Consider the following 24130-nt stretch of genomic DNA (forward strand, 5'->3'; position numbering starts at 1 on the left):
CTTTGATGTTTGAGAGAGTTTTTTTTTTTTTTTTGGAGTTGTAGCAAGGGAAAATGAAGAGAAAATGTGGTGTATATATAGGGTAATGTTGGTGGTCAAATATGGGTGTGAGACACAAGAGTTTTCATGCAAAATGGATCAAGACAAAAACACAAAACAACAAATAAATAAATAAATAAATAATAAATAAATAAAAATAAAAATAAAAATAGGATGTTTTCGAGACCCAACAAGTGTGAAACAATATTGTAACATAAATCCATCATTTTGATTATAACATAAGCTTCGGTTTACAAATCGAGTCGGTTTACATAATAAACAAATACAAAAACGAATACAAACAAGACCCGAAATTGACGAATGTCACAGCAAAACTGTCAACATATCCATTTATGACACGTTTAACCCATGCACAACTTACTTAAGTTTTACGGATTTCAAAACAGGCCCGGTTATTCGAAAAGTCCTACCAAATTGGTTATAGAGTGACCAGTTTAACGAGTGTTGGTTTTCAAAATATATTAAAGCAAAAGCAATTCCAAATTTATACTTTCCCAAGCTGCAAGGTATTTCACAATTGATTTCTTTTTGCTAAATATAATAAATAATACAAAGCAAAATTGGAAAGGCAACGGCTTCTTTTCTTGTAAGAGTTCTGAAAACTTATAAAATCTCAGTGCATACGTGTACTCCTAAACAAAGTAAATTTAACTTTCATTAATAAGATTGATTTTTTTGTAACATGTCTGTAATACTTTGTTAATAATGATATAACTGATTTTTGGCATTTGTTCTTTATTATTATTATTATTATTATTATTATTATTAACTACAACTACTACTATTATTATTATTATTATTATTATTATTATTATTAACTTTAAACAATAAAAGATAAATTAAATATGAGGTTGTTGATAGCATAATGCTACTTAACAATAATTTATATTTATAAGATGCAAATATTAAGTTAAATAGTTCTAGAATATATCTTAATATTGCACTATAAATTAGCTCACGTCAAGATGCTTGGAAGCTATAAGTGATAGGTAGTGGATTTGCATTCATACAACGTAGGATTAGATTATTTCCAAGTTGATCCAATCGTTATCTTTGAATATGGATGAGAAAGCCACACATACACACAATAAAACACATATATATGACAATTAATTATATGCCCCTATTTAATTTGGATATAAGCATGCATGCTATATAAAAAAATAAAACATAATAATAATAATTACAGTCTTAAAGAAGAAAAACAAAAAAATATACAATATCAGCGATATAATTATAAGTACACGCATAAATGTATGAAGAATCAAAGAGTCTAAGATCATTTACAATCGTGAAAGGCTTCTCATATAAGATACATATATATAACGTCTCAAACTGATTTTAAAAACTAATAACATGCAAAACAATAAAAAGTTATATAAAAAATTGTTGGTTGAAATTGGTTCTCGAGTTTGCAAACTAATAGTTCATAATTTAAAGTGATGCTAATTTCACATACACGAAATGTTATAGTTTAAAATGATAGTATTTTCAAACTAATATTATTTTTAAATCTATAACATATATAAACGAAAACCCTAAAATCATACATGTCGCGATGTGGTCGCTCCCCTCTTTTATGGAAGTCATTAGATTGCTTGATTTTTAAATGGAGGTCTCTCATTGATTTAACCCAAATTCATGGGTATGGGTATGAGTCTTACCAAAACCAGATAGCTCTTAAACGGTTATAACATCTCATTAAATTAAAAATTAATCTCACCAATTATTTGATATGAAAATCCTATAAGGATATACTAAAATTTAATATCCAATTTAAAAAGAAAAATATATTATTTGTAATTAACAAACAATTTTATAGTAAAAAACATAAGCAGGTCATGGGTCACAAAATCCAGATAGTTTTTAAATGGGTTATAACATATCATTTATTTATGAAACCCTTTCATCATCAAACAATAAGTATATTATTAACTTTCTTAGAATAAAGAAAATTAAAATCCAAAAAAATAAATATTAAAAAATGAAAAATGTAAAACAACCATTCTTTCAAGTCATCAGATTGCTTTATTTGTAAATGAAGGTTTCTCACGCATTTGACCCGTATTCACGTGAAAAAGTCTCACCAAGCCCAGATAGCTCTTAAAACGGGTTATAACATCTCATTATATTAAAAATTAATCTCATAAAATATTTGATATGAAAATCCTATAAATCGGATATACTAAAAATTAATATCCTATTTTATTTAAAAAATATTATTTATAATTAAGAAAAAATTTTATAATAAAGAAAATAAACGGGTAATGGGTACCACAAACCCAAATAACTTTTAAACCGGATTATAACATATCATTTATTTGTGAAACAATTTCATCTTCAAACCTCAAGTATATTAATTATTAACTTTCTTGCAATAAATAAAATTAAAATCCAAATAAACATATATACATATTAAAAACGAATAATGTAAAACAACCCCCGTAATACGGGGATAAAATCTAGTTCTTTTTAATCGGATAATGCATTATTTCAGCTGAAAAAGGCTAAAATGTCAACCAATGATTTTCAATAATATCATGTTGAAAAATAAGACAGTACTTGACTTATGAAACGCGTGTGTAGCAGGTTCAACTAATTAATTGATTTAAGGCTTCTAACAAATTTAGCTTTAACTTGATACTAAATTAACTTCCTTTTTCATAATCATAATCACCCGAAACATTGTTTTTTCTAACAAAAGTTTGGTCTCTTGTCATATAATAAATAGTTATCGAGTAAGAATCTAATTAATTCAATATAATCATGTAATGCATGCAAACATAAGATAATTGATAAATCAAATGACAATAATAATAACTATAACTGATAATAAATTCGGCCATAGACCCTCAAGTTGGACATATGGAACAACGTGTAGCTCGAAAAGAAGCGTAACAAATTGAGCATATGAGACTTTGATTATAATATCGTCACTTTCATATTTCACAGCTTCATTCCATTGTATTCTCTTTCTTCACATTATTCGTATGCTTGTATTTGAATTTTTAACTGATTTTAAGATCCAAGATCACTGTCTTATTTGTAAGAAGAAAACAAATTTAAATAAAAACGCAGAGTGATTTAGCTATCAAGAATTCAAAGGAAGAACAAAACAATATTGATGAATAATATTTTCTATGTATTCAGTAACAAAAGGAAACAAAATCTCTTTATTTTTAAATGTAAGTTGTATAATGATAAATTTATAAAAACTTAACAAATTATTAACGCTAATTTTAGTAAAAAGAAAAAAAAAGTGTTTTGTGTTATGCTTAAGCAAATAGCAAGTCAAGGATGTAATTAATTTCTTATACCTAAAGGCCAATTCGAATTTGTAATACAAAGATAACAAAGATATTTAATAACTGTCTCTCTATTATAATTGGATCTTTTTATGAAATTATCAAAGAAGCAGTGCTATGATTAAAAAAATCTAATACCTATTCATGCAATTTTTTTTTTATATACGAATTACTCTTACAAAATATCGAGGAAGGTAACACACTAACACTTTGTAGTTTGTACAAATAGATAAGCAACCAAACAGTGGGTCCACGAATTTCAAGAATCAAATTCGGTTTGACAACTTATTATAAATAGTAACAAATCATTTTCTTGTGGTATTGGCTTTCTTTCAACATATTGTTTAATATTAATAATTTTGCTTTTCTTTGTTAACTTTAATACGTGTTTGCCATATCGTGTAGACGTGTACGATATGATCATGATAATTACCTTATCATATAACCGATATTGATGAAACTAATGTAACAAAAAATTTATTAACTCGTATTTGTAATATTCGGCTTCTAATATCGGTCAATATTATATGTTTTCTTCCCTTGAAACTTCTAATTTTGTTTTATGTTATGATGTTATCCGTGTGGAAACATAAAAGACTTTACAGCAGAACATGTATAATTGTTGAGCTCTCTTGTCAACAACCATAACGTCTAAGGTCTAATACATGTTCGTGTCTACAGCCAGGGGCTGATTCAGCATTAAGCCAGGGGGAGGTAGGAATCCCCTCAAATTCGTATTTGCTTCTATAAACTTATAATATATTAGGTTTAAAGACCCAAGTGTCTCATCCGTGTTTCTTTTGGTGCCCCAAACCCAACTTTCCGAGCCAACTTTTCAAACGCAAGTTTAGTTTTTATTTCACAAAATAACAATTAAGCTTAGATTGTTTAATTGTCTAACCACTTCATCAAATAGTTATTAATATAGTGATATATTTTGTCAGTTTAATCGGGCTATTAAAAAAATTAGACCAAAATATGATAACATTCAGAGTATTATTTCTTTTTTATAATTCTACACTATTTAACTTTAATTTTTTTTTATTTGTACATAGGAGCTTTGTGTCGTGACAATTATGCAAAGGGTTTTGTCAATTGTAATATGTATTTTGTTTATTGTGTTTTGGGAAATTTATTGCTTACATTTCTATACGTGGTTTATTTAATGTAATTTCCTTTTACCCGACCCATTTTGGTTTGACTCATTTTAGTTTGACTTGACCCGTTCTAGGTTAACCGTTTTTGGCACCCACTAGCAACATTTTCTGGATCCGCCACTGTCTAGAGCCAATACATGTTATAATATTATCATATATAACTGTTTTATTTTGCATATTTATGATAATGAATAAGCCAGTGAAGAAGTTTGTTGAACCATACATGTCTACAACAAACTAAGCACACCTCATACTTAAGTTGGTTGGGTTGGGACACATTGGTAAGACCCAATTGGTTACATTCCCATGCTACTATGCACGTATCATTTTATACATTTAAATTCTTTCAAGGCATTTATATATTTCCTCTTCCTAAACTTTGAAATTACATATTTTCTTAAACCATGCTTAAAAAGTATTGTATATTTTGCATTAAAAACTTGTATATTGAAAAAATATGTAATTTCAAAGGTTTAAAAAGAGGAAATGTGTAAAAATCCCTATTCTTTTAGGTAATATATTTGTATAACTGATCATGTAAAGTTTGATAATCATTTTTTTATTCATCTATCTTCTATCTTCTTTTAACCAAAAATTTATGAAACATACCACATTAATGACCAATAAGTTTGGTCCGTCTTATCTTTTTTCTGTTTATATTTTAGGGGCATTTACATATTTTCCCTTTCTAAACTTTGAAATTACATATTTTCCCAAATCATGCTTAAAGAGTATTGTACATTTTGCATTAAAAACTTGTATTTTAAAAAAATATGTAATTTCAAAGGTTTAGGAGGAAGAAATACGTAAAAATTCCTATATATTACTACACTTGTCAATTTTCAAATGACAAGTTTTTTTGTTTTTTGAACGGCATAAATGACAAGCTTTATATCTAATTTAATCACAAGTGACAAAATAATGACTAGGGCTTATAAATTAATTTTTCTGATTTTAATCATCAATGAAGTTGTTTAGGTGTTCATAAACAAGTTAAAATCGATTGAACCGTTTAACGGGAAGCAATTAAGTCGGTTTAAGGTTTTTATGGGGTGGTCTTGAATTTATATTTTGAAAAATCGGGTTTCATGGTTTCACTTTAGAAATTGAAACCGAGAAACTGACCGTTTAATATTTACTTTTTACTTTATTTTTTCATTTATTGAATATTTATAATAATCATGAACCACAACTTTATGATTTTAAAAACTAATAATACAAACTAACAAACAGTTTAAACCGTTAAACCAAGCTGTTTTGACGAGATTGAAAGACCCAAAAACAAAAAAACTCAATTTAAGTTGCCGTTTTATGAAACCATAGTTAGTTGCTCGGCTCGTAACTTTTTTTCAGAATCCAGAAAACCCGACATGAATATCCAAATTTAGTTTTCTTTTTCATTTTTTTTTCTTTTTTGTATACTTAAGAAACGAATATATTATTCACACTCAACCTGGCATCAAAGTCTTACTTATCCGAAAATGTTGGGTTGTCACTTGTCAAAGTCAGTTAGTTTCCTCTCAATGATTTATAAAATCGCCATAACAAAATTTGTCCTTTGAAACATAGTTGTCAATTTGAGAACTAATTCTTGAAAATACCAAATTAGCATATGACACGTCACCAAATTAGTTACTCCAAAGGAAAAAAAAAGTGTTATTAAAGATATCACTTATCCATACAGTCCCTGTGCTCAATTCAATTCAATTCAATTCAATTCAATTCAATAGGGGTGTAAACGAGTCGGGACACTCTTAGTTACTAGTCTATTAGAGATTGGCTCATTAAAATTTCAAATTGAGACAACTTGAATGAGCTCTAGCTTACATCCGACTATCCGAGCTCAAACCCAAGCTTTACTTACCAAGTTCAGCTGACCGTTTGGAATCCCGTTGCCGTTGCCTGAAAATGACCACGTGAACGCAAATGGGTCGTTATCATGAATTTAAAAGGTCGAATATTCGATTACCTTAGCCGTCTCGATGTTCCCAAAACAGGACAAGCATCTTCCAAAGAAATCCTTGTTTACTGTCATTGATTTCACGTTGGAATCCTTGTCGGGGCGTGGGTGACCGGACGGAGTGTGATGTCGGTTCTCCATCTGCTAAACTCATCTCTTTATGTCATGGTGTCAAAAGGTGAGCTTAGATATGGCCATAAATAATGCAGAGAAGCAAACTACAAAGACATAATAAATCATCTGTCATCCACGTGTCAAAATAAAAATAATAACTCAAGACCTGAGCCCGCCTAAAAAAACATAAAAAATGACAATTGTAAGCCGTAATCGCATCCGGTCAGAGTGTTAACAAGTACCAGCTGAACCATCCGGCCAAATACAAAGTTGCGGCGCCAAACTTTGTAAATATACTTATTAGATAATAATTATAAGCACATATATAAATAAGATATAATGGTTAATAAATATAGCGAGCCCGAGATTGAAGTATTACTTAGGAACCGAGCTCGAGCTTTAGAAACATCCAAAATGAGCCGAGCTTTCGCTTTTGCTTTTTTAATTAAACGAGTCATGCTTGAACTTGCCTCGATCAGCTCGTTTACACACCTAGGGGTGGTGCTACTTGTGCGCTATGTCGAGTTCCATGTCGTTTAATGTAACGATGTTAGGTTGTGCATAGCCTGGTAAATATTCTCATATATTTGGTATGCTTTAAAAAGATTAAAACTGAATATTGAGGCTCATCAAATCTTTAATTGAAAGTTTTGATGTATTGGGCTTAAAGTTATGTTTCCAAGTCAACTCATGGAGATGATTTGGAATTCAGGTAATGCTTCATGGGCTGGGCTAGTTTCTACTTTTGAATAGAGGAGCACAAATGGCATAACCAGTTTGGGTCTAACTCATATTTATGTCTAAACCAGTTAGGGTTGAGCCCGGAAGTAGAGGTGTATAAAACCGGTTATTTTGTCCAATCAAACCGGTTTGATCAAACATGGTCAAAACCAGATTATTTCTCAAACGGTCCGGTTTTAAAACCGGTATGGTAGTTCAAAAGTGAAACCGGTGATATAACCGGTGGGTTGGGTTAGGACTCGGTTGGGTTGAAACTGTTTTTCTTTTTGTACATATCTACCCGGAAGAATTAGGTTTGATTGGTTCTCAAATAGTTCAGTTCGAGTTTCACCAGTTTCAAAGCATAGGGGTGAATCTCTCTCTCTCTCTTAATGGTATCAGCTTGGTTGTTAGTGTTCTCCCCCTTTTAATAATACACACTTATTGGATTCTAACCCCTTGAGAGGAAAATCTTATAACAAAACCCCGTGACCACCAGCGGCGGAGCCAGGAATTTTTTCTTATGGGTTCAGGAATTTTTGGTGTTTGATTTTTTTTCCAGCGTCAAAGTTTTCGGGCCCGAATAGGTCGAGTCGATCATTGGGTCCGATAAATAAAATGCAATATCACTATCATAACAAAAATATATCGTTAACAATCAATAAATTAAAAAGTCATATTAAATAAAAAGATATTACATATCATAATTCTCCATGTATTTTATGTTTTGAAAACGATATCTTCAATCGTGACTTTAAAAAAGAACTCATTTTTAATATAACAAATACAAGTATCATTTATATAATTGTCATCCAAATAATTACGCAAATCTGTCTTTACATGCTTCATTGAAAAAAAAAACATATCACAAACGATAGACCAACAGATATTGGTTGTTGGCGATCGTTGAAACATTGAGGCGAACTGGCAAAGACGATGAGGCAAATGGTCGTTTAATTGGTCGACAGAAAGAAGTTAATTGGTTGCTGAGGCGATGCCAATGTTTTTGTTTGTTTATTTATTTATTATCTTACTATACTATTAAAGCAAAACAATGTTTTCACATGGCATTCAACTAACATGTCCACATAGGCTTCCAACTCATTAATTTTCATTTATATAATTTCCACATGTTAATTTGATCATTAATTTTAAACATTAACTCCAAACTTGAAGAAAATTTTAAAATAAATGCTATAATCATTTATTGAGTGATAAAGACAATTAATTATTTTGATTGCTATTTTTTTAAACTTCGAGACTTTGTTATTTTTATTTTTTTTCCGGATTTTGAGAAATTATTTATGAATGTTTGGACCGGATGTATGGATGTTTAGATTGAAATGGTGGTTTAAGTCACGAGTTTTGGATTATATTGTTGTTTTATTAAACGCGCGGTTTAATAAAAATTATAATTATATCTCATTGTTATATTCATATTTTTAACATTTTATATGTTGTGTACCTAAATGTTTTATAATTTTCATAAAATTAGTTTTATAACACACAACTTATGTTACAACATCTACATGTTTACGATTCATAGTTTTCAACATATGACTTCAGCAGATGATGAAGTTTTAATTATGTATTTTTTGTTTCATTGTATAAATTAGAAATATGTGGCTTAACTTATAATTATCTTATCTTACTATACTATTAAAGCAAAACAATGTTTCCACATGACATTCAACAAGCATGTTCATATAGGCTTCTAACTTATCAATTTTCCATTTATTTAATTTTCACATGTTAATTTGAACATTAATTTTAAACATTAACTCCTAAGTTAAAGAAAATTTTAAAATAAATGTTATAATCATCATTTATTGAGTGATAAAGACAATTAATTATTTTGATTGCTATTTTTTTTAAACTTTTAGACTTTGTTATTTTCTTTTTTTTTTCGGATTTTAGAAATTATTTATGAACGTTTGGACCGAATGTATGGATGTTTAGATTGAAATGATGGTTTAAGTCACGAGTTTTGGATTATATTGTTGCTTTATTAAACGCGCGGTTTATTATAAATTATAATTATATCTCATTATTATATTCATATTTTTAACATTTTATATGTTGTGTACCTAAATGTTTTATAATTTTAATAAAATTAGTTTTATAACACACAACTTATGTTACAACATCTACATGTTTACGCTTCATAGTTTTCAACATATGACTTCTGCATATGATGAAGTTTTAATTAATATGTATTTTTTGTTTCATTGTATAAGTTAGAAATATGTGGCTTAACTTATAATAATATTTTAAATTGTTATTTATTTCTATTTGTCTTTGTACGTTGGGTTCTTTTAATTAAAGTAACAATGTGATACCTTATAATAATAATAATGCTATATTATTTGACGTTATAATTCATTAAAATGTATATAACACACATGCGCGCGCCACACACACACACACACACACATATATATATGAAGTTTTATATACTTTTCGTCTGTGTGTAACACGGGGTTTAACCTAGTTTAGGTATTATGTCTAAAAATATTAATTGGGTTAGGTTTATTGACTCATTATATGTGTAATTTTGGGCTTTTTACTAATTTATATATGGATTATTATTGGCCCATATATGATGTTTGTTAATATAATGTATAGTTCTTTTAAAAGTTTTGTCTTTTATAAAAAGAATATTCATTACTAGGAGAATATAACTAATTTTTTCACAAACAATGGGTTCGAATATATTTTTTTAGAACGATATTGGGTTCGCTCGCTGAAAACAAATGGGTTCGTTCGTTAATTCGTCACTATAGGTAATATATAAAACCGAAAAAATACCGGGTTCGGCCGAACCCGGTGGGAGTAATATGGCTCCGCCACTGGTGACCACCCAAATGAACCTGCGATTGCGCATAAGGTAGAACTGAATTCAACTTGAGGGTTCTTTTGATTTTTGAGTAGGCGTAACGAACACGAACAAAGGCATGATTGCGGTTGTTCATTTAACCTTATGTGAACACAAACACTTAATCAGACAAATATTCGTGTCCATGCATGTTCATTTAAAATCTAAACAAGCGAATATAAAAGAACAAACGTAAACAACGTTAATGAACGAACAACAAAACGTGTGGTTATATTCATCCGTTTAATTAAATGAACACAAACTTTTTGTCCAAAGACTTCATGAACTTAAACGCGAGGGTTTATCTTGGTTTCATAGGAAGACAAAAATTGGGGTTTTCTCATGGCATATGTGGTGAGCAAAATTAGTTTTAAATCTTACTCTACCCCACCCATATCAGAACACACATTTATTCCATCCAAGTTTTGACATATTCATCATCTTCACTCCACAATGCCAGGATCCATTCAAGTTTCAGGTACTCAATTCACTTAATTTAACATAAAGTTGATAACTTTATAACTAATGCACATTTATGTGTGCTTAATTTCCCAGTTTTGGACTTCAAGGAGCTTCCATCTTCATCAAATTCTGTAAAGAGTATGCACTCTGTTTGTGGCAGTTAATTTTAATATTATTATTTTTAATTTGATTTTTTGTTTCAATTTATTATTGTGTAGTTTCATTGGGGAAAATTGAGTATCAAGTTGTGGAAAACAAAACCTTCTCTTTGTAAGATCCAGAACCCTAATTGCATGAAACCCAAAAAACCAAACAAAATTTTGTAGATTTTCATTTTTTGTTTTGAATTTGTAAGTGATTTGTAAGAATTTAATAAATACTTAAATCCAAATAGTTTAGCCTAAATGTATTAGATTGAAATAATCAATAATTATTATTTAACAAAAATATTTTAGACCAAAAATTTATTATTTTGGGCCAATTCTTTTTCGGCCCTAAAATTTCAAGCGCAAATGACGCAACCGAAACCGAGCGATTTCTAAAATCTTGAAAAGCTGAAGTTTTGGTTTTTGGTTCGGTTTTCGTACACACCGAACTTTTGGTTCGGTTGTGGTTTTGCATGTAGTAAAAACTGAATCGAATTTATAGATTTTCATTTTTTGTTTTGAATTTAAGTAATTTATAAGACTTTAATAAATACTCAAACTCAAATTCATTAGCTCAAATGTATAATAATCAATTAGTTATCAATTAACAAAAATATATACGCCAAAATTTATTATTCCGGGCTGAAAATTTTTTTGCCCAAAACTTTCAAGCACAAGTGGCAAAAATGAAACCGAACGCTTTTCAAAAACTCAAAAACCAAAATATTGGCTTTTGGTTTGGTTTTAGCGCAAAACTGACTCAAACCGAGCCGTCTACACCCCTAATTCATTTGTTGCCAATTTTTGTTTATGAACATTGATTCATCATACTGGTTTTAGCACAGCCCATTGACAAATCTGCGAGATAATTTGGTCATCACAATCCATGATTCGGAGGGAAATCAAGTGTCACGTTCAGGTTTTAACATACCTCTCACATTATGTTGAATTAAGTTAATTTAATTCTAATTAGGATGACTTGATATTGTGCATTAGGTGTTAGGACCATGTCTATACTTGAAAAGGGTGTTTGGGATGATATATTTTCCATTGAAGGAGGTGGACTTATCCATATGAAACTAGAGTTCATTCTTAATAACGAGGACCGCAACCGGATTCGTTCAGTGGTAGTTACATACTTATATTAATATTTGTAAAGATGTTTTGTTGTTTGGTTGTTACATTAATATTTGTTATTTGTGTAGAGAGAATCTGCAATTAAGAAGAAGCAGGCTGAGGTTCTTGGCAGCCGGTTAAGAAATGCAGAAAACGACAAATTTCTTGTGTTATCGTTGAACAGACATGAAGTCTCAGGTTTGATCTTACCGTGTCTTAAGAAACATTAAGCAAAATGTTAATAGGGACAACGGATTATGCCCATTTACTTATAATTGTTATATTTATGAAGTTAGATGATTGTAGAAATGATATGAATTTTATTGTGAAATCGGTCTTACATTGGAACTTTTATGAAAGGTTTTGTCTAGATGTTTCGAGGGCTACGTCTTCTCAAGATTTCCAACGAAGCAATTCTATCAGTGATGCTTCACCGAAAGCTTCAGAATCTTTAGACGGGATAAAAGAAGAATCTTTTCAGAGGCAATCTTTGACAGTTAAGCATTATAATATTATATACCATGTTGTTCTTAAACTGTTTCTTGTTAAAGGTTGGCACAAAATGGTTAGGATATAGGTCAAAAAGGGCATTTTAGCACGGTCCAAAATGGGCCGCGTTGACCCATCAACATTTTTTGGAATTATACAAATAGTTAATGTAGTAAGTAATATTACAAAACTAGGTATTTAATACTAACTAAATTGTTTGAATAACTTGCTTTAGCCTTTAGGAGGTCGTAAACATTAGATTTGCAGTTTGGATGACTTTCAACTGGCTTGACACGTTCAACCCGTTTCTTTATTAGTTAAATTTTTAAACGTGGGCCAAAATAGGTTCCATTGATCCGCTAATATGCTTTCAGTCCAATTAATATACTCAGTATTATACATGGCCAGTTTAACTTTTTGGAGTTCTCACTCAAATGAATTTATTTTCAAATAAACGGGTTGAAATCGCCACAGCTATTTTAGGACATAAATTTGAAAACTTTGGCTATATAACAGTCAATTTCTGTGTTCTAGAATGCTACAGATACAAGGGACGAAACTCCATTCTCTCATATGACAAAAGAAATTGAGCAAAATATTGAAGATAAGATCCCGAGTGATGCAAAGAAAACAAACGAAGAGAGCACATCCAATAAGAACAATGAGTTATTGCTACAACAACCTGAAGTATCCAAACAGCTTCTAGAAGACACCAAGACTCGTGATTCTCTAAAGAGTAATAACGCAGTCAAAACAATACCGTCGGGTAATCTGGTTGAGAAGTTAGACCAACAGAATCTTGAAGATAAAAATCCAAGCTTTTTAAAGAAAATGAGCAAAGAAAGAGAGTTTGCACCTTTTTCACAAGAAACCGAAGCAAATAAAACTAAGACCAATGAAACTCGATTACAAGGAACCGGTTTACCAAAAAGATTGAAAGATTCGTCTTCCAGTGATGTGGGGCCATCAAGATTAATCGTTGCGGAAAAGATTAAATCTTTTTCACCTAAATTAGCAGGTGAAATGGATAAGCAGGCTTCATTGGAGAAAAGTCCACAAAATATAAAGAAGATGATTAGTGTCTTTGAAAGCAGTTTATCTAAGGTGTGTATGCCCATTCTATTGTAAATATGATCGTTGCTTTATTTAATTATAGATAATGTATGTCAAGGCCGCCAAGTATTGAACTACTTTATAAACCATCCAAGAATGCATCTGCTTTTGCTTATACCATATCCAGCCAAAACATGTTGAATATTGTTAAGTGACAAACTCACGAAAGTACCCTAAGCTTTTTACATTGAATCGTTGCCTTTTGATAGATCAAGACACGGGTATTTTTTGTTGATAAAAAAGATCATATACTTTTGCCATTTAATTATTTATATATCTGAGAGGTGGCTGAATATGAATATTGGCCCGGGTTGGGTAGTGGATTAAATATCCCTTTTTAATTTGGATGAAACGGGCTGGCCCGGTGGGTTGATGTGTTGGAGTTGTAGGCATTTGAATGCAATTTGGGGAACTTTTGACATATATGATTCCTCTAACTTGGAGCACTTGCTTAAAATTTTGAATTATTTTATAAACAGTTTGTATGATGAGCATAAATACCAAATCATACGATCTAAGTTTTTCATAAAATTATTTATGATGTTTTATGCATTTGATATACATTTAGGCGACATGCAACCAATTTGAACCGCTCGACCTATTTCCTTTTTAGATCCTTTCTTTTTTAAATTATTTTACCCATTTTGTTAGAAATTAAACATACTCGAATCAACCCACAAATAAGATGGTTGAAACTGCCACCTAATGTTTTTGCTCAACTTAAACTTTTTTTCCATTTGACCCGTTGAAGAGCAAATATAAACTGAAATCGACCGGCATATGTGAAAATGGGTCGATATTGCTACAATGCTACCTAATTGGTTTCTTTGGTATGAACTGATTTCAGGATAATGTCCCTCTCAAGTCTCTAAGTACAAAATCAAACAGATTTGGAACCTCGCGTTTATTGAAGGAGAAACTAGAATTAAACATCAAGAACTCAGAAACATCAAGTTCAACCAGGCTCAGAAGTTCTTTTAGCACGGGTGATTTAAGGAAAGATCTTTCAAGTATCATTACAAAAGAAGATCAAGTCGAATCTGATGATGATCTTGTAGAATCAGCGGAAACGAATATGCACTCAAAAGGAAATGATCCAAATCAAGGCCAAGGTGACAAGACAACGATTGAAGAACAATGCCATCAAGAAAAGATTGTTGATAAAGTTAGTGACTTTATCTCTGTTGTGTCAAAATGGGTGGGTTGGTTTGGTTAACGGGTCAAAACAGGTCGGGTACAATCTTTTGAATATTATATTTTTAGCTAATCAAGGTACCCCCTCCGTCTGAAAATTATTTTCCACGTTTCTGTTTTAATTTGTCGTCAAATAATTGTCCATTGTCAAAAACGGGTAGCTGTTATTTACTAATTTGACCATTATTTCCCTTTGCAGTGCATGTTTTCCAAGTCACAGGCATCTCAAATGCGTTAAGGGGAAAATTGTGATTTTTTTCCAAATAAGACTGTTGCATATTTAGCAAAGTTTTTAAGATTTACCCATTTGACCACTGGAATTCTATATAATCGAAATTGTAACCTATAACCGTATATTTTGACGTATAAAGTTTGTACCTTTTTTTTGATCTTTGTGTTTGTGAAAATGTATTTCAGGGTGAAGAAACCGAAAGCTCAAAAAGCACATACACGGAGGCTTCTAATGGATCGTTTGGACAGGTGTAATATTTTTTATTCAGTATATGTAAAATATTCAAGAAAAGTAACGTGTTTTGTTCCTAACTTAAATCTTTGAATTTTTGTTCAGGCAATGAAAATCGCACTTGTGGTAGGATTTGGAGTGGTTGTTCTCTTCTTTCGACAAAGGGAAACCGGGTACGTTTCATATTGCCATTTTATGTCCTAAAAATCGAATCTTGAACCAAATTTGAACTATTTAGAGGTGTCAGTTTCAACCCATTAATGCAAAAAAGTGGGTCAATTGGTTTGTATATTCTTTCCGGGTATAACCAATAAGTTTTGTCGGAAATAATATGGTTAAAAGTCCCCCAAAGCCTTTTCTGTCCAAACTTAAGCGAATCTCACGCATATCATACCAAGGGGGTGCTTGCTTTTGAAAACTGTTTATTTGCTTATTTGCTTTTTATAAAGCAAAAACAGTTAGGTAAGCAGGAATTGATGTGTGTTGAAAAGCTTCAAAATTGAGCTTTTCCAATCTGCTTTTGCTTTTCAGAAAGCAAATAAGCAGTTTCCAGAAGCTCACCCAAACACCCCCTAGAAACTAAGAATTAAAATAATAGGGTTAGAAATCGTTGTACGAGGTCTTGTACTTTTTTCTTGGTTTTTGTAGATTCGTAGGTTGCGTCTACTTTTGGCTTAAATGTATTGAGTTAAATTCTTGTAACTTAAGATGTGTGTAATAATTTGCCAGAAAAGGAAAGAAGGAAAATACTCGTGCACCAAGGAATGTCGTGGTGATGAATAATCGAGGATCTATTGAAGAGCAACGTAGAAGGATCGGTGCTTCGAGGTTGTCTTAGCTCGTTTTGTTCTGCATGTTACTATAAGCTATAAAGTATGGCCTGATAATCTGAGTATTTTTCGGAATATTTTTTTGGAAAATGTAATAAATGTTTATGTTCATTGCATCTAATGAAATTCTACTATTGATGCTAAATGTAGCTGTATATTGAATCTTTTGTTCTACTTTTCATATGATGTAATTGATATGGAAAATAAATGATGCATGCAGCAATGCAATTCTAACAAGTTGAGGAGTAATTGAGTAAAAATGTACTTTTAAGCATTTTTGTTGTTTCACATTATTTAATATTTACTTGCGCGCTTGATGATGATGTTTCCCAAGGCTACAAACAAGATGAGCCGAGTTAGGCACGAGTTAGACTAAACAATGTTATGCTAGGCTAGACAGAGGAGTCGGGATAAGATTAAGAGGATGATGTGACCTGTCGATATTGACGGGAACGCCTCCTACATGTGGGTACCAAGAATTTTTCATCCCATTTGGGATGAAATTCGCGTTGATCTCGAATTATTTACCACATTCATCCTATATTATTATTATCAAATTATTATATTTTATTAAATGATTGGGATTAGAGGTGGTCAAATAAACTGGTTAACCGAACTGACTCGAAAACTGAATTGAAACTGAACCGGCTTGAAACCGATTATGCAGAAACCCGTTTGAAACCGTATGTTCGGAACCGGTTTGTAATTTTCTCCGCTAAAACTGGTTCCAAACCAGTCAAAACCCGAATCAAAACTGACCAAAACCCAAACCAAAACCGATCGTAACATGGTAAGAAACCGGTTTCAACCCGAACCAAAACCGACCATAAACCGGTTTTGACTTTTGTTGACCAAATCGAACCGGTTTTAACCCAAACCAGTTTTGAGTTTTAAACCGGTTTGTGCACCTCTAATTGGGATGGGTGAGATTAAAATTATGTGCATTTCATGGTTATGGGATAAAAATGATGAGATGAAAAAAATCTGATGCGACGATGAACATACATAGTGATAAAAATTACATAACTTAAAACAAAAACCTTTTCTTTTAAAACTTTTAACAGTTAGAAAATTGAAATAGATCAACATTTATGTATATATTTTTTTCTCAAGCGTTTTTACTTTATAGTTAGTTTCGATTTTGATGTTGCCACAATCTTAACTGCTAAAAGCCTAAAATAATATGTTCTGACTGTTAAAAAAAATCGTTTCTAACAAGAAAAAAAGTTCACATCTATAAATTGGTTTAGAAAAAAAGAGAGAATATGATTAGCTTTTTATTTATTTATTTTTATATTTGTTTTGATAGTCTTGCTTCAAAATTAACATTAATTAGAAGCCGAAACAAATATGTGATTTTAGAGTATGGTTTATGGACCAAGTGTTAATGGTCCTACTTAAATAAATAAAAAGATATAATTTAGTTTTTTATATTTGAAAGTATTTACCAAATTCACAAATATCATATCACGTTGTCGAGATGCTCCCCGACCTTAGTGCAACGATAAAGTTGTACCATTGTGCTTATCCATCATACCATTGTTTAAGATAAACTAGTTTTAAATGACCACCTCAAATATATCTCAACTCATTTATAACTAGCAATGTTACCCGTACTTTGTAATGATTTTTATTTTTGTAATTATTTGTGTTTGGTTACAAACATGATTTTTATTTTTGTGGTACTTAGGTATTATAGTCAAATCAAGGAGCATGATGCAGGCTTTAATATTATGTGTTAAATAAAATAGTTATAGTTGAACACATAGTTATATAAGTTATAATATTTTAATAGTTATGCAACTTAATTTGATAAAAAAGATAATACATATGCATTTGATGTATTAACCATTATTAAAATAAAAAAAATATCAATGTTGACAATTGTATGGAGAAGACATGATGACAATTTTTCAGTCTATACAGACTATAAAGCCCCTATAGGAGCTGTGTAGGCTTCCTTGACTCGTACAGGCTCGCATACAACATCTGTCCTATACGAGTTGTACAGGGCTCGTATAGCCTCTATACAAGTCGTATAGGTACACATGGTGTCTAAATAACCTATATGATGTGAGAATAACCTATGACTAAAAAAATTTTGTGTTATACTTTTTACTATCATAAATGCAGAATATATTTGGTATAAGTTTGTCCTCAAAAAGTAACAAATCAAGCTCTGGCATGGTCCTGCGCTGCAAATTTATGTCCCAATCTAGCTACCAATACATCCAATTTTTTTGTGTCTTACCCCTTTGTTTTTTTCATTTTTATTGATTAGTCCTCCAACTTGCAATTAAAACTATAGTTAATTAAACGTAAAAGTATGATGAATACGGTGCTAGTCCGGTGATATATTTGGAAGCGGCAACTATGGTTTTTGAACACACTAAACCGTACCAACTGTCTTGTTTTGGTTGGTTTACCGTCCCAGTCAACCCAACCAATTGGTTATATTTAGTTTGTTCTAAAACAATAGTTACCACTTCCAAATATATCATAACCAGCCAGGCCGGATTCCCGATGACTTCAAACACCATTAAAAGGCTACCAAAGAGTCCTTACTCAGAATAATTTAACGGCATGTAATAATTCGCACCATATGTATATCAGTCTAAGTTGTCTATATATGTATAGACATATCCGGTGTATGTTTGTATGGTATTGTGTAAGTTGCCAAGGCTTAGACTTATGAGATTAAGGCCCATGTAGGGTACGTCAACCATAGTCAAAACTCAAAACGATAATTACGTACTACATTAATCATGTTATAAGTTTTGTATCTTTGTTTAATGACCCCACACCTTAGATTTCATTTAGATTCTAATTTCTACACATTTAATTCTCATGTCCTTAATACTTGGATTCAACTTTATTTCTTTGCGTCTTATTTTGTTGCTTTCGCAAGAAGCTCTAGTTATTTTATTGGTGTCGAGTTCACATGATTTTCAATTATGTGAGCTGGCATTTTTGTAAATTCTTACAATATTACGTCCAAACAATTAATGCTAAATTTATAGATTTCAATGAATGAACGTGTGTTTAAATGAAAAGATAAACTAAACACACATTCATTCAATGAAACGACAACCGTGTATATGAGATTAGTTTATGCTAAAAGAAAGATTTTGTCTAAAAAGTATAGAACACTCACTAGCAAACGCTAGTTACCCATGATTTTTTTTAATGACACTCGTATTCTAATATATTCTATTCAATTAAGCACTTTAGTGATACATGAATACAATTAAACCAACCACGTGAGTGTTTTATGATGAGAACTCTAATGTGTATCTTTAGCTTTTACAAGAGAACTTTCTTGATCTAAATCACTTTCAATTGCAACTTGCAACTACTAAACGACTTATTGATTCTTCAGTTTTTCCTTTTGACTTTTTCATATCACATATATTTGTTTGTAAGATACACAAATCATATCTGTCAAAATCGATATATCATAAAAGCCTTGCCAAATTTCATCGTATTTGTTTGCATCGGCCATATCACTAGTTAAAGCTAGTGGCCAAAACAATATGCACGATACGTTACTCCTTAGTAGCTCATATGAATCTGGCGACTATTGGTATGTTTACTCTGAACATATAGGGAATTGGAGGTAGCATGCTACTGATCATGTTAAGTCATGGACTGGTTTCTTCAGCCCTTTTTATATGTGTTAGTGTTCTATATGACCGATATAAAACTCGACTTGTTAGATATTACGGAGGTTTAGCGAGCGTCATGTCGAAGTTCTCTACCATTTATTTATTTTTCACTTAGAAGAATTTTAAGCTTTCAAGCCAATAACCTCACAGGCCATATTGCTTGTTCATTCATATCCTTGATTTCTTCCCTTAACTAGTCAAATCCTAACAAATTAATGAAGGCAACTTTGAACTCATAATGGCCAGGAAAAACTTATTTATTCTAAAAGTTCTAAAAAGAATAAGTGAATCACTTGATCAGATCTATACTCTCTTTTTCTCTTTGGATTTTCAAAGGGAACATATATAGATTTATTTTGTCGACAATGTAAGCTTTCATACTTTTAAGTGAGTTGTTGTAAAAACTATCAAAGAAGATTCTCATAATATGACGTGCATGCGCGCAATGATTCTTGACTTTATAGCGTGTAGCAGGCAACGAATAGTGTTACAGGAGTTCTGATATCTTTTTGGGAAGGCTAGAGGGCGGTTTACAAGTCCTCACGATAAGCGAGTGTAAGTAGTTAATTTATGGAAATGTATATTTCTTGGACATGCCAAGCATTCTCATGAATTAATATAGGGGTTTTCTACAGCCACCTCTCATTTTGCTAAAAAAAAACAAACAATACGTCGCGTATAGCTCTATACGGAGCGTATTGGTTGGCTTTTCTAAAAAAAACCATCAATTTTGTCTTATTATGTTTTTTTGTCTGAATGTCAGAGGCGGCATATAGCCCTATTCGCCGCTTCTGAAATTTATTTTATTATTTGTTATTATTATTATTATTTATTATTATTGTTGTTATTAACATAACCGGGAATCTAAACATCCGTTTGGATTGATTCCAGCGGCATTAAGTTCGTTTTTACTTATATTATCATATCTCAAAATTTCAGGTTCTGATTATTATCTCGTTCGACGCGTTAGTGGACGACTCGTTTAGAATCGTAGTTTGTTGATTATAATTATTAATCACTTGCCTTCCATCTAAGGTGAGTTTTGTCATTCCCCTATTTTACTAACTTAATGCCGCTGGAATTGATCCAAACGGATGTTTAGAACTCCGGTTATGTTAAATTAACTAGTCAAAGATGTTGACTATTATGCCCTTAAACGCGTTTGAGTCCAGCTGACCACCGAGACTCCCTCAATCGGCAAAATTGATTGAAGGCTTTTGTTCTACAAATAAAAATCTACAATATTAAAGAAGACAATACAAATAAAAATCTACAATATTAAAGAAGACAACTTACCCTGTAGTTCTCGAAAATACGATTTTTAGCCATTTTAAGCGATTTTAAAGGTTTCTAAGGGCCATTTGGCATAATTGAAAGTTATGAAATTATATAATAAGTTAAATACCAATAAATACAAGTTTTAAATAGTTCGAAAGATCCGAATTACGATCCCGAATCGGTTTAAACTTAAACGGATACAAATACAAAAAATCCGAGATGTTACAGCCCCCTCATCTGAATTATAACAGTAATAATAACAACAACAACAACAACAACAATAATAATAATAATAAATAAACAATAACAACAACAACAACAATAATAATAATAATAAATAATAACAGTAATAATAATAATAATAACAATAATACTAACAAATAATAAATTAAAAAAAATATCAGAGTCGGCGTATAAGGCTATACACCCCTTCTGATCTTCATACCAAAAAAACATAATAAGATAAATTTGGTGGGTTTTTCTAGAAAAACCCGCTTATTCGTTGCGTATAGTGCTATACGCGGCGTATTAGTGGGGTGTGTGGGGGTGACCTTTTGTTTGAATATAACAAAATTAAATATTTGTTTGAATATAACAAGATTAAATATTTAATTAAATATATGTAAATATATTAAACCGGGCGCTTATGTTTTACATGAAGCCGTAGTTGCATATGAACCATGAAGGATGACTAGGATGGTGGGCCGTATGAAAAGGAAGAAGCGTGACCGTTTGTAGTAACATCATGGCCCTTAGGGTTTTCCAGCACTACAATGATAACAACCATCATTTGCCAAAACACATTACATTATATTTCAAACCTGTCAAGATTTGAAATACATATCTTTATATGTTAATACGAGATTAAAGCATTATTGCTAATTAATACACACACGGGAGAGATCATATAACACCAAATAATACGAGAATTCACAAAACTTTTATATGAAAATGTATAGGTTATATTGTCTATACAAGTATACAAATATATACTATATAAGTATATATATCAGGATAAATGTACGGTTTACTTACATCATACACTTCCCAAACTCTACTAATATTATTACTATTAAACCTCCCGTAGTGGAAGAGAAGTCTGAGGACCCCCCCCCCCCCCCCCACCCTTGAGAAGTGACCGAGAAGAGGAGCACACGAGAAATATTTCTCGGTCAAAAATTGTAAGGCCCACCTGATTTTATTCATATAACCACTAAAATTGTGGCACTTCTCCCCCCAACACTATACCTCTAAAATACAATCCATTTTCTTGCTAACTAGACGTCACATGACAGACTTCTCCCATTTTCCTTTACCGCTATGCATGGTCTTAGTGAGATCTCTACCAGGTTTGATTGATCAAGTGTATTCGTTTTTACTTCTAAAATTAGTAATAACAAAAGTTAAATTATTTATTTTGTTCTTAATTAATATGCTCACGATAATTTGTGTTGATTTGATCTAGACCGATATATCTATCATATATGGGTGTTATATATCCATGTCTCAATAGTTGTCTCTATCTTGAACATGCCAATTCAAGAGGGAGTGATTCATAAGCAGCATACGTAGCCGTCCTCTTCATCGTACGTTTTCTTATTCTTTTTTCCTTTTCCTATTTTCTATTTAATATGTACGAATAACCACCAATATTAGTGAAATATATCTAATAATAATCAATATATAACTTCTTTTATTATACGTAATAATCAATTAATTAATATGTTTGTTTTGCGTTTTCTGTTTTGTTTTCCAAAAGGTGCGTAGAACTTGTATAAATAAAAGATGAAACTATTATATAGCTCCATTATTACAACAATAATTTTTATCTATTTAAAACTTTGAGAGCATTTTGTCTATGGTGTGTTCTTTAGCAAATCTCTATACCAATTGATAAAAAAAAATTAACACGTGTCATTCATTCAATATATCTAGATTTATGTGATCTCGTCTAAACTTAATAATTTTCCCAACTCTTTAATCCCCTAATTTAGAGAGGACGGGACACTTATATGGATAGGATGTATGGCTTAATTCCAAACAGTATGGCAATACCACCCCACCCATATCGTTTCATTTTTGTTTGCATTAAATGCTTATATATATAGTATATAGTAACTGATAATTTTTTATTTTTTTGAACGACAGTTTTCTTGTGTGTTAAAAATATTTTTAAAGGATTTTATTTCTTATTAGAAAATGAAATATATTACAAATGTATGAACATTGACAACCATTTCTACTTCGTTTAAATGGAAAGAAGCAAATTACAGGCCCAAATTTTCGTCAGTGATTCAGGATTCAAATCAATTCGAATGAATTTCTTTTCTCTTATGAATACAACCTTAAAGTAATAGTGATCGATCAACCCAACTGTTTATGTTTCTTTTGACAGGTTGAAGCAAGTCTATTCTATCACCAAGGTTTGCAAATTAGACATTCCGATCATGAACTTGCAAAGATACACATGATTGGTTTTTGTGATGTTGTTTGTTGATAAAATCGTAATTATCAGTTTTCACTACTAAATATAATGTAACACGTAATTCCAATAATAAAAAAAATTAAGTGAATTACTAGTTGTATTCTTGTAATGATTCAGCCTGTCTAACACACGAGCTTTTAACCTAGTATATAACTAACGAAACCGAATACACGCTTAGAAGCGCAACATTTATAACGGAAACAATGGAATACACAAGTGATCATGCTTTGTATGAACCTTAACAACCGATTTAACATGTCCAAACAAACGAACAAAACGTATAAACTTGAGATTGCATGGCGCATGTGTGAGATCGATATGTAGGGATCTTGGATCCTAAAATAACGCCGACTTGATGAAAAAATAAAAGGAGAGGTAACTTTCATTGCCTGATTAGAGACTGATATGTAACGCCTAGTTGCATATGGAGGTAAATGTGGTCCAAACAAATGTGCTATATATAATATTGTACATTATGCAATACATGTTGTAAAATCGATCACGGACTGCAAGTAACAACAAAGCCAGATAGGAGTCGCCTCTAGCAACCTCCGATAAGACATCACCTTATCACTAACTGAATTCGTGTCCATAATTATAATAATAATATTATCATCACACTGCATGCTTACTACTGTTGTACCGTACAAACGGTTTCTAGAATTCATATATTTTAAGCACCAACAATATCTAGCCAT

General features: G+C 31.2%; 2 protein-coding genes across 4 annotated transcripts in view; one reads left to right on the forward strand and one right to left on the reverse strand.

Moving 5' to 3' along the window:
- LOC143592496 (beta-galactosidase-like) overlaps positions 1-24130 on the reverse strand; it is a 78885-nt gene that overhangs the window by 8934 nt on the left and 45821 nt on the right. The window lies entirely within an intron of this gene.
- LOC143592495 (uncharacterized) lies at positions 10627-16266 on the forward strand. 3 transcript variants are annotated; one of them, XM_077072396.1, is made up of 12 exons: positions 10627-10669; positions 10747-10791; positions 10872-10923; positions 11645-11718; positions 11796-11926; positions 12005-12113; positions 12287-12411; positions 12939-13508; positions 14365-14682; positions 15129-15191; positions 15280-15347; positions 15904-16266. In XM_077072396.1, the coding sequence occupies exons 1-12, from the start codon at positions 10645-10647 to the stop codon at positions 16010-16012; spliced, it is 1689 nt and encodes a 562-aa protein (XP_076928511.1). In that variant the 5' UTR covers positions 10627-10644; the 3' UTR covers positions 16013-16266. The 3 variants fall into 3 exon arrangements, 2 of the variants coding, with proteins under 2 accessions (XP_076928511.1, XP_076928512.1); XM_077072397.1 differs by lacking the exon at positions 10627-10669 and having other exon boundaries at positions 11640-11718; XR_013145936.1 differs by lacking the exons at positions 15280-15347; positions 15904-16266 and having other exon boundaries at positions 14365-14789; positions 15129-15192.

Source organism: Bidens hawaiensis, unplaced genomic scaffold (genome assembly GCF_021521415.1).
Source record: "Bidens hawaiensis isolate Kalapana, Puna unplaced genomic scaffold, B.hawaiensis_p1.1 tig00040940_1, whole genome shotgun sequence".
Taxonomy (NCBI): Eukaryota; Viridiplantae; Streptophyta; class Magnoliopsida; order Asterales; family Asteraceae; genus Bidens; species Bidens hawaiensis.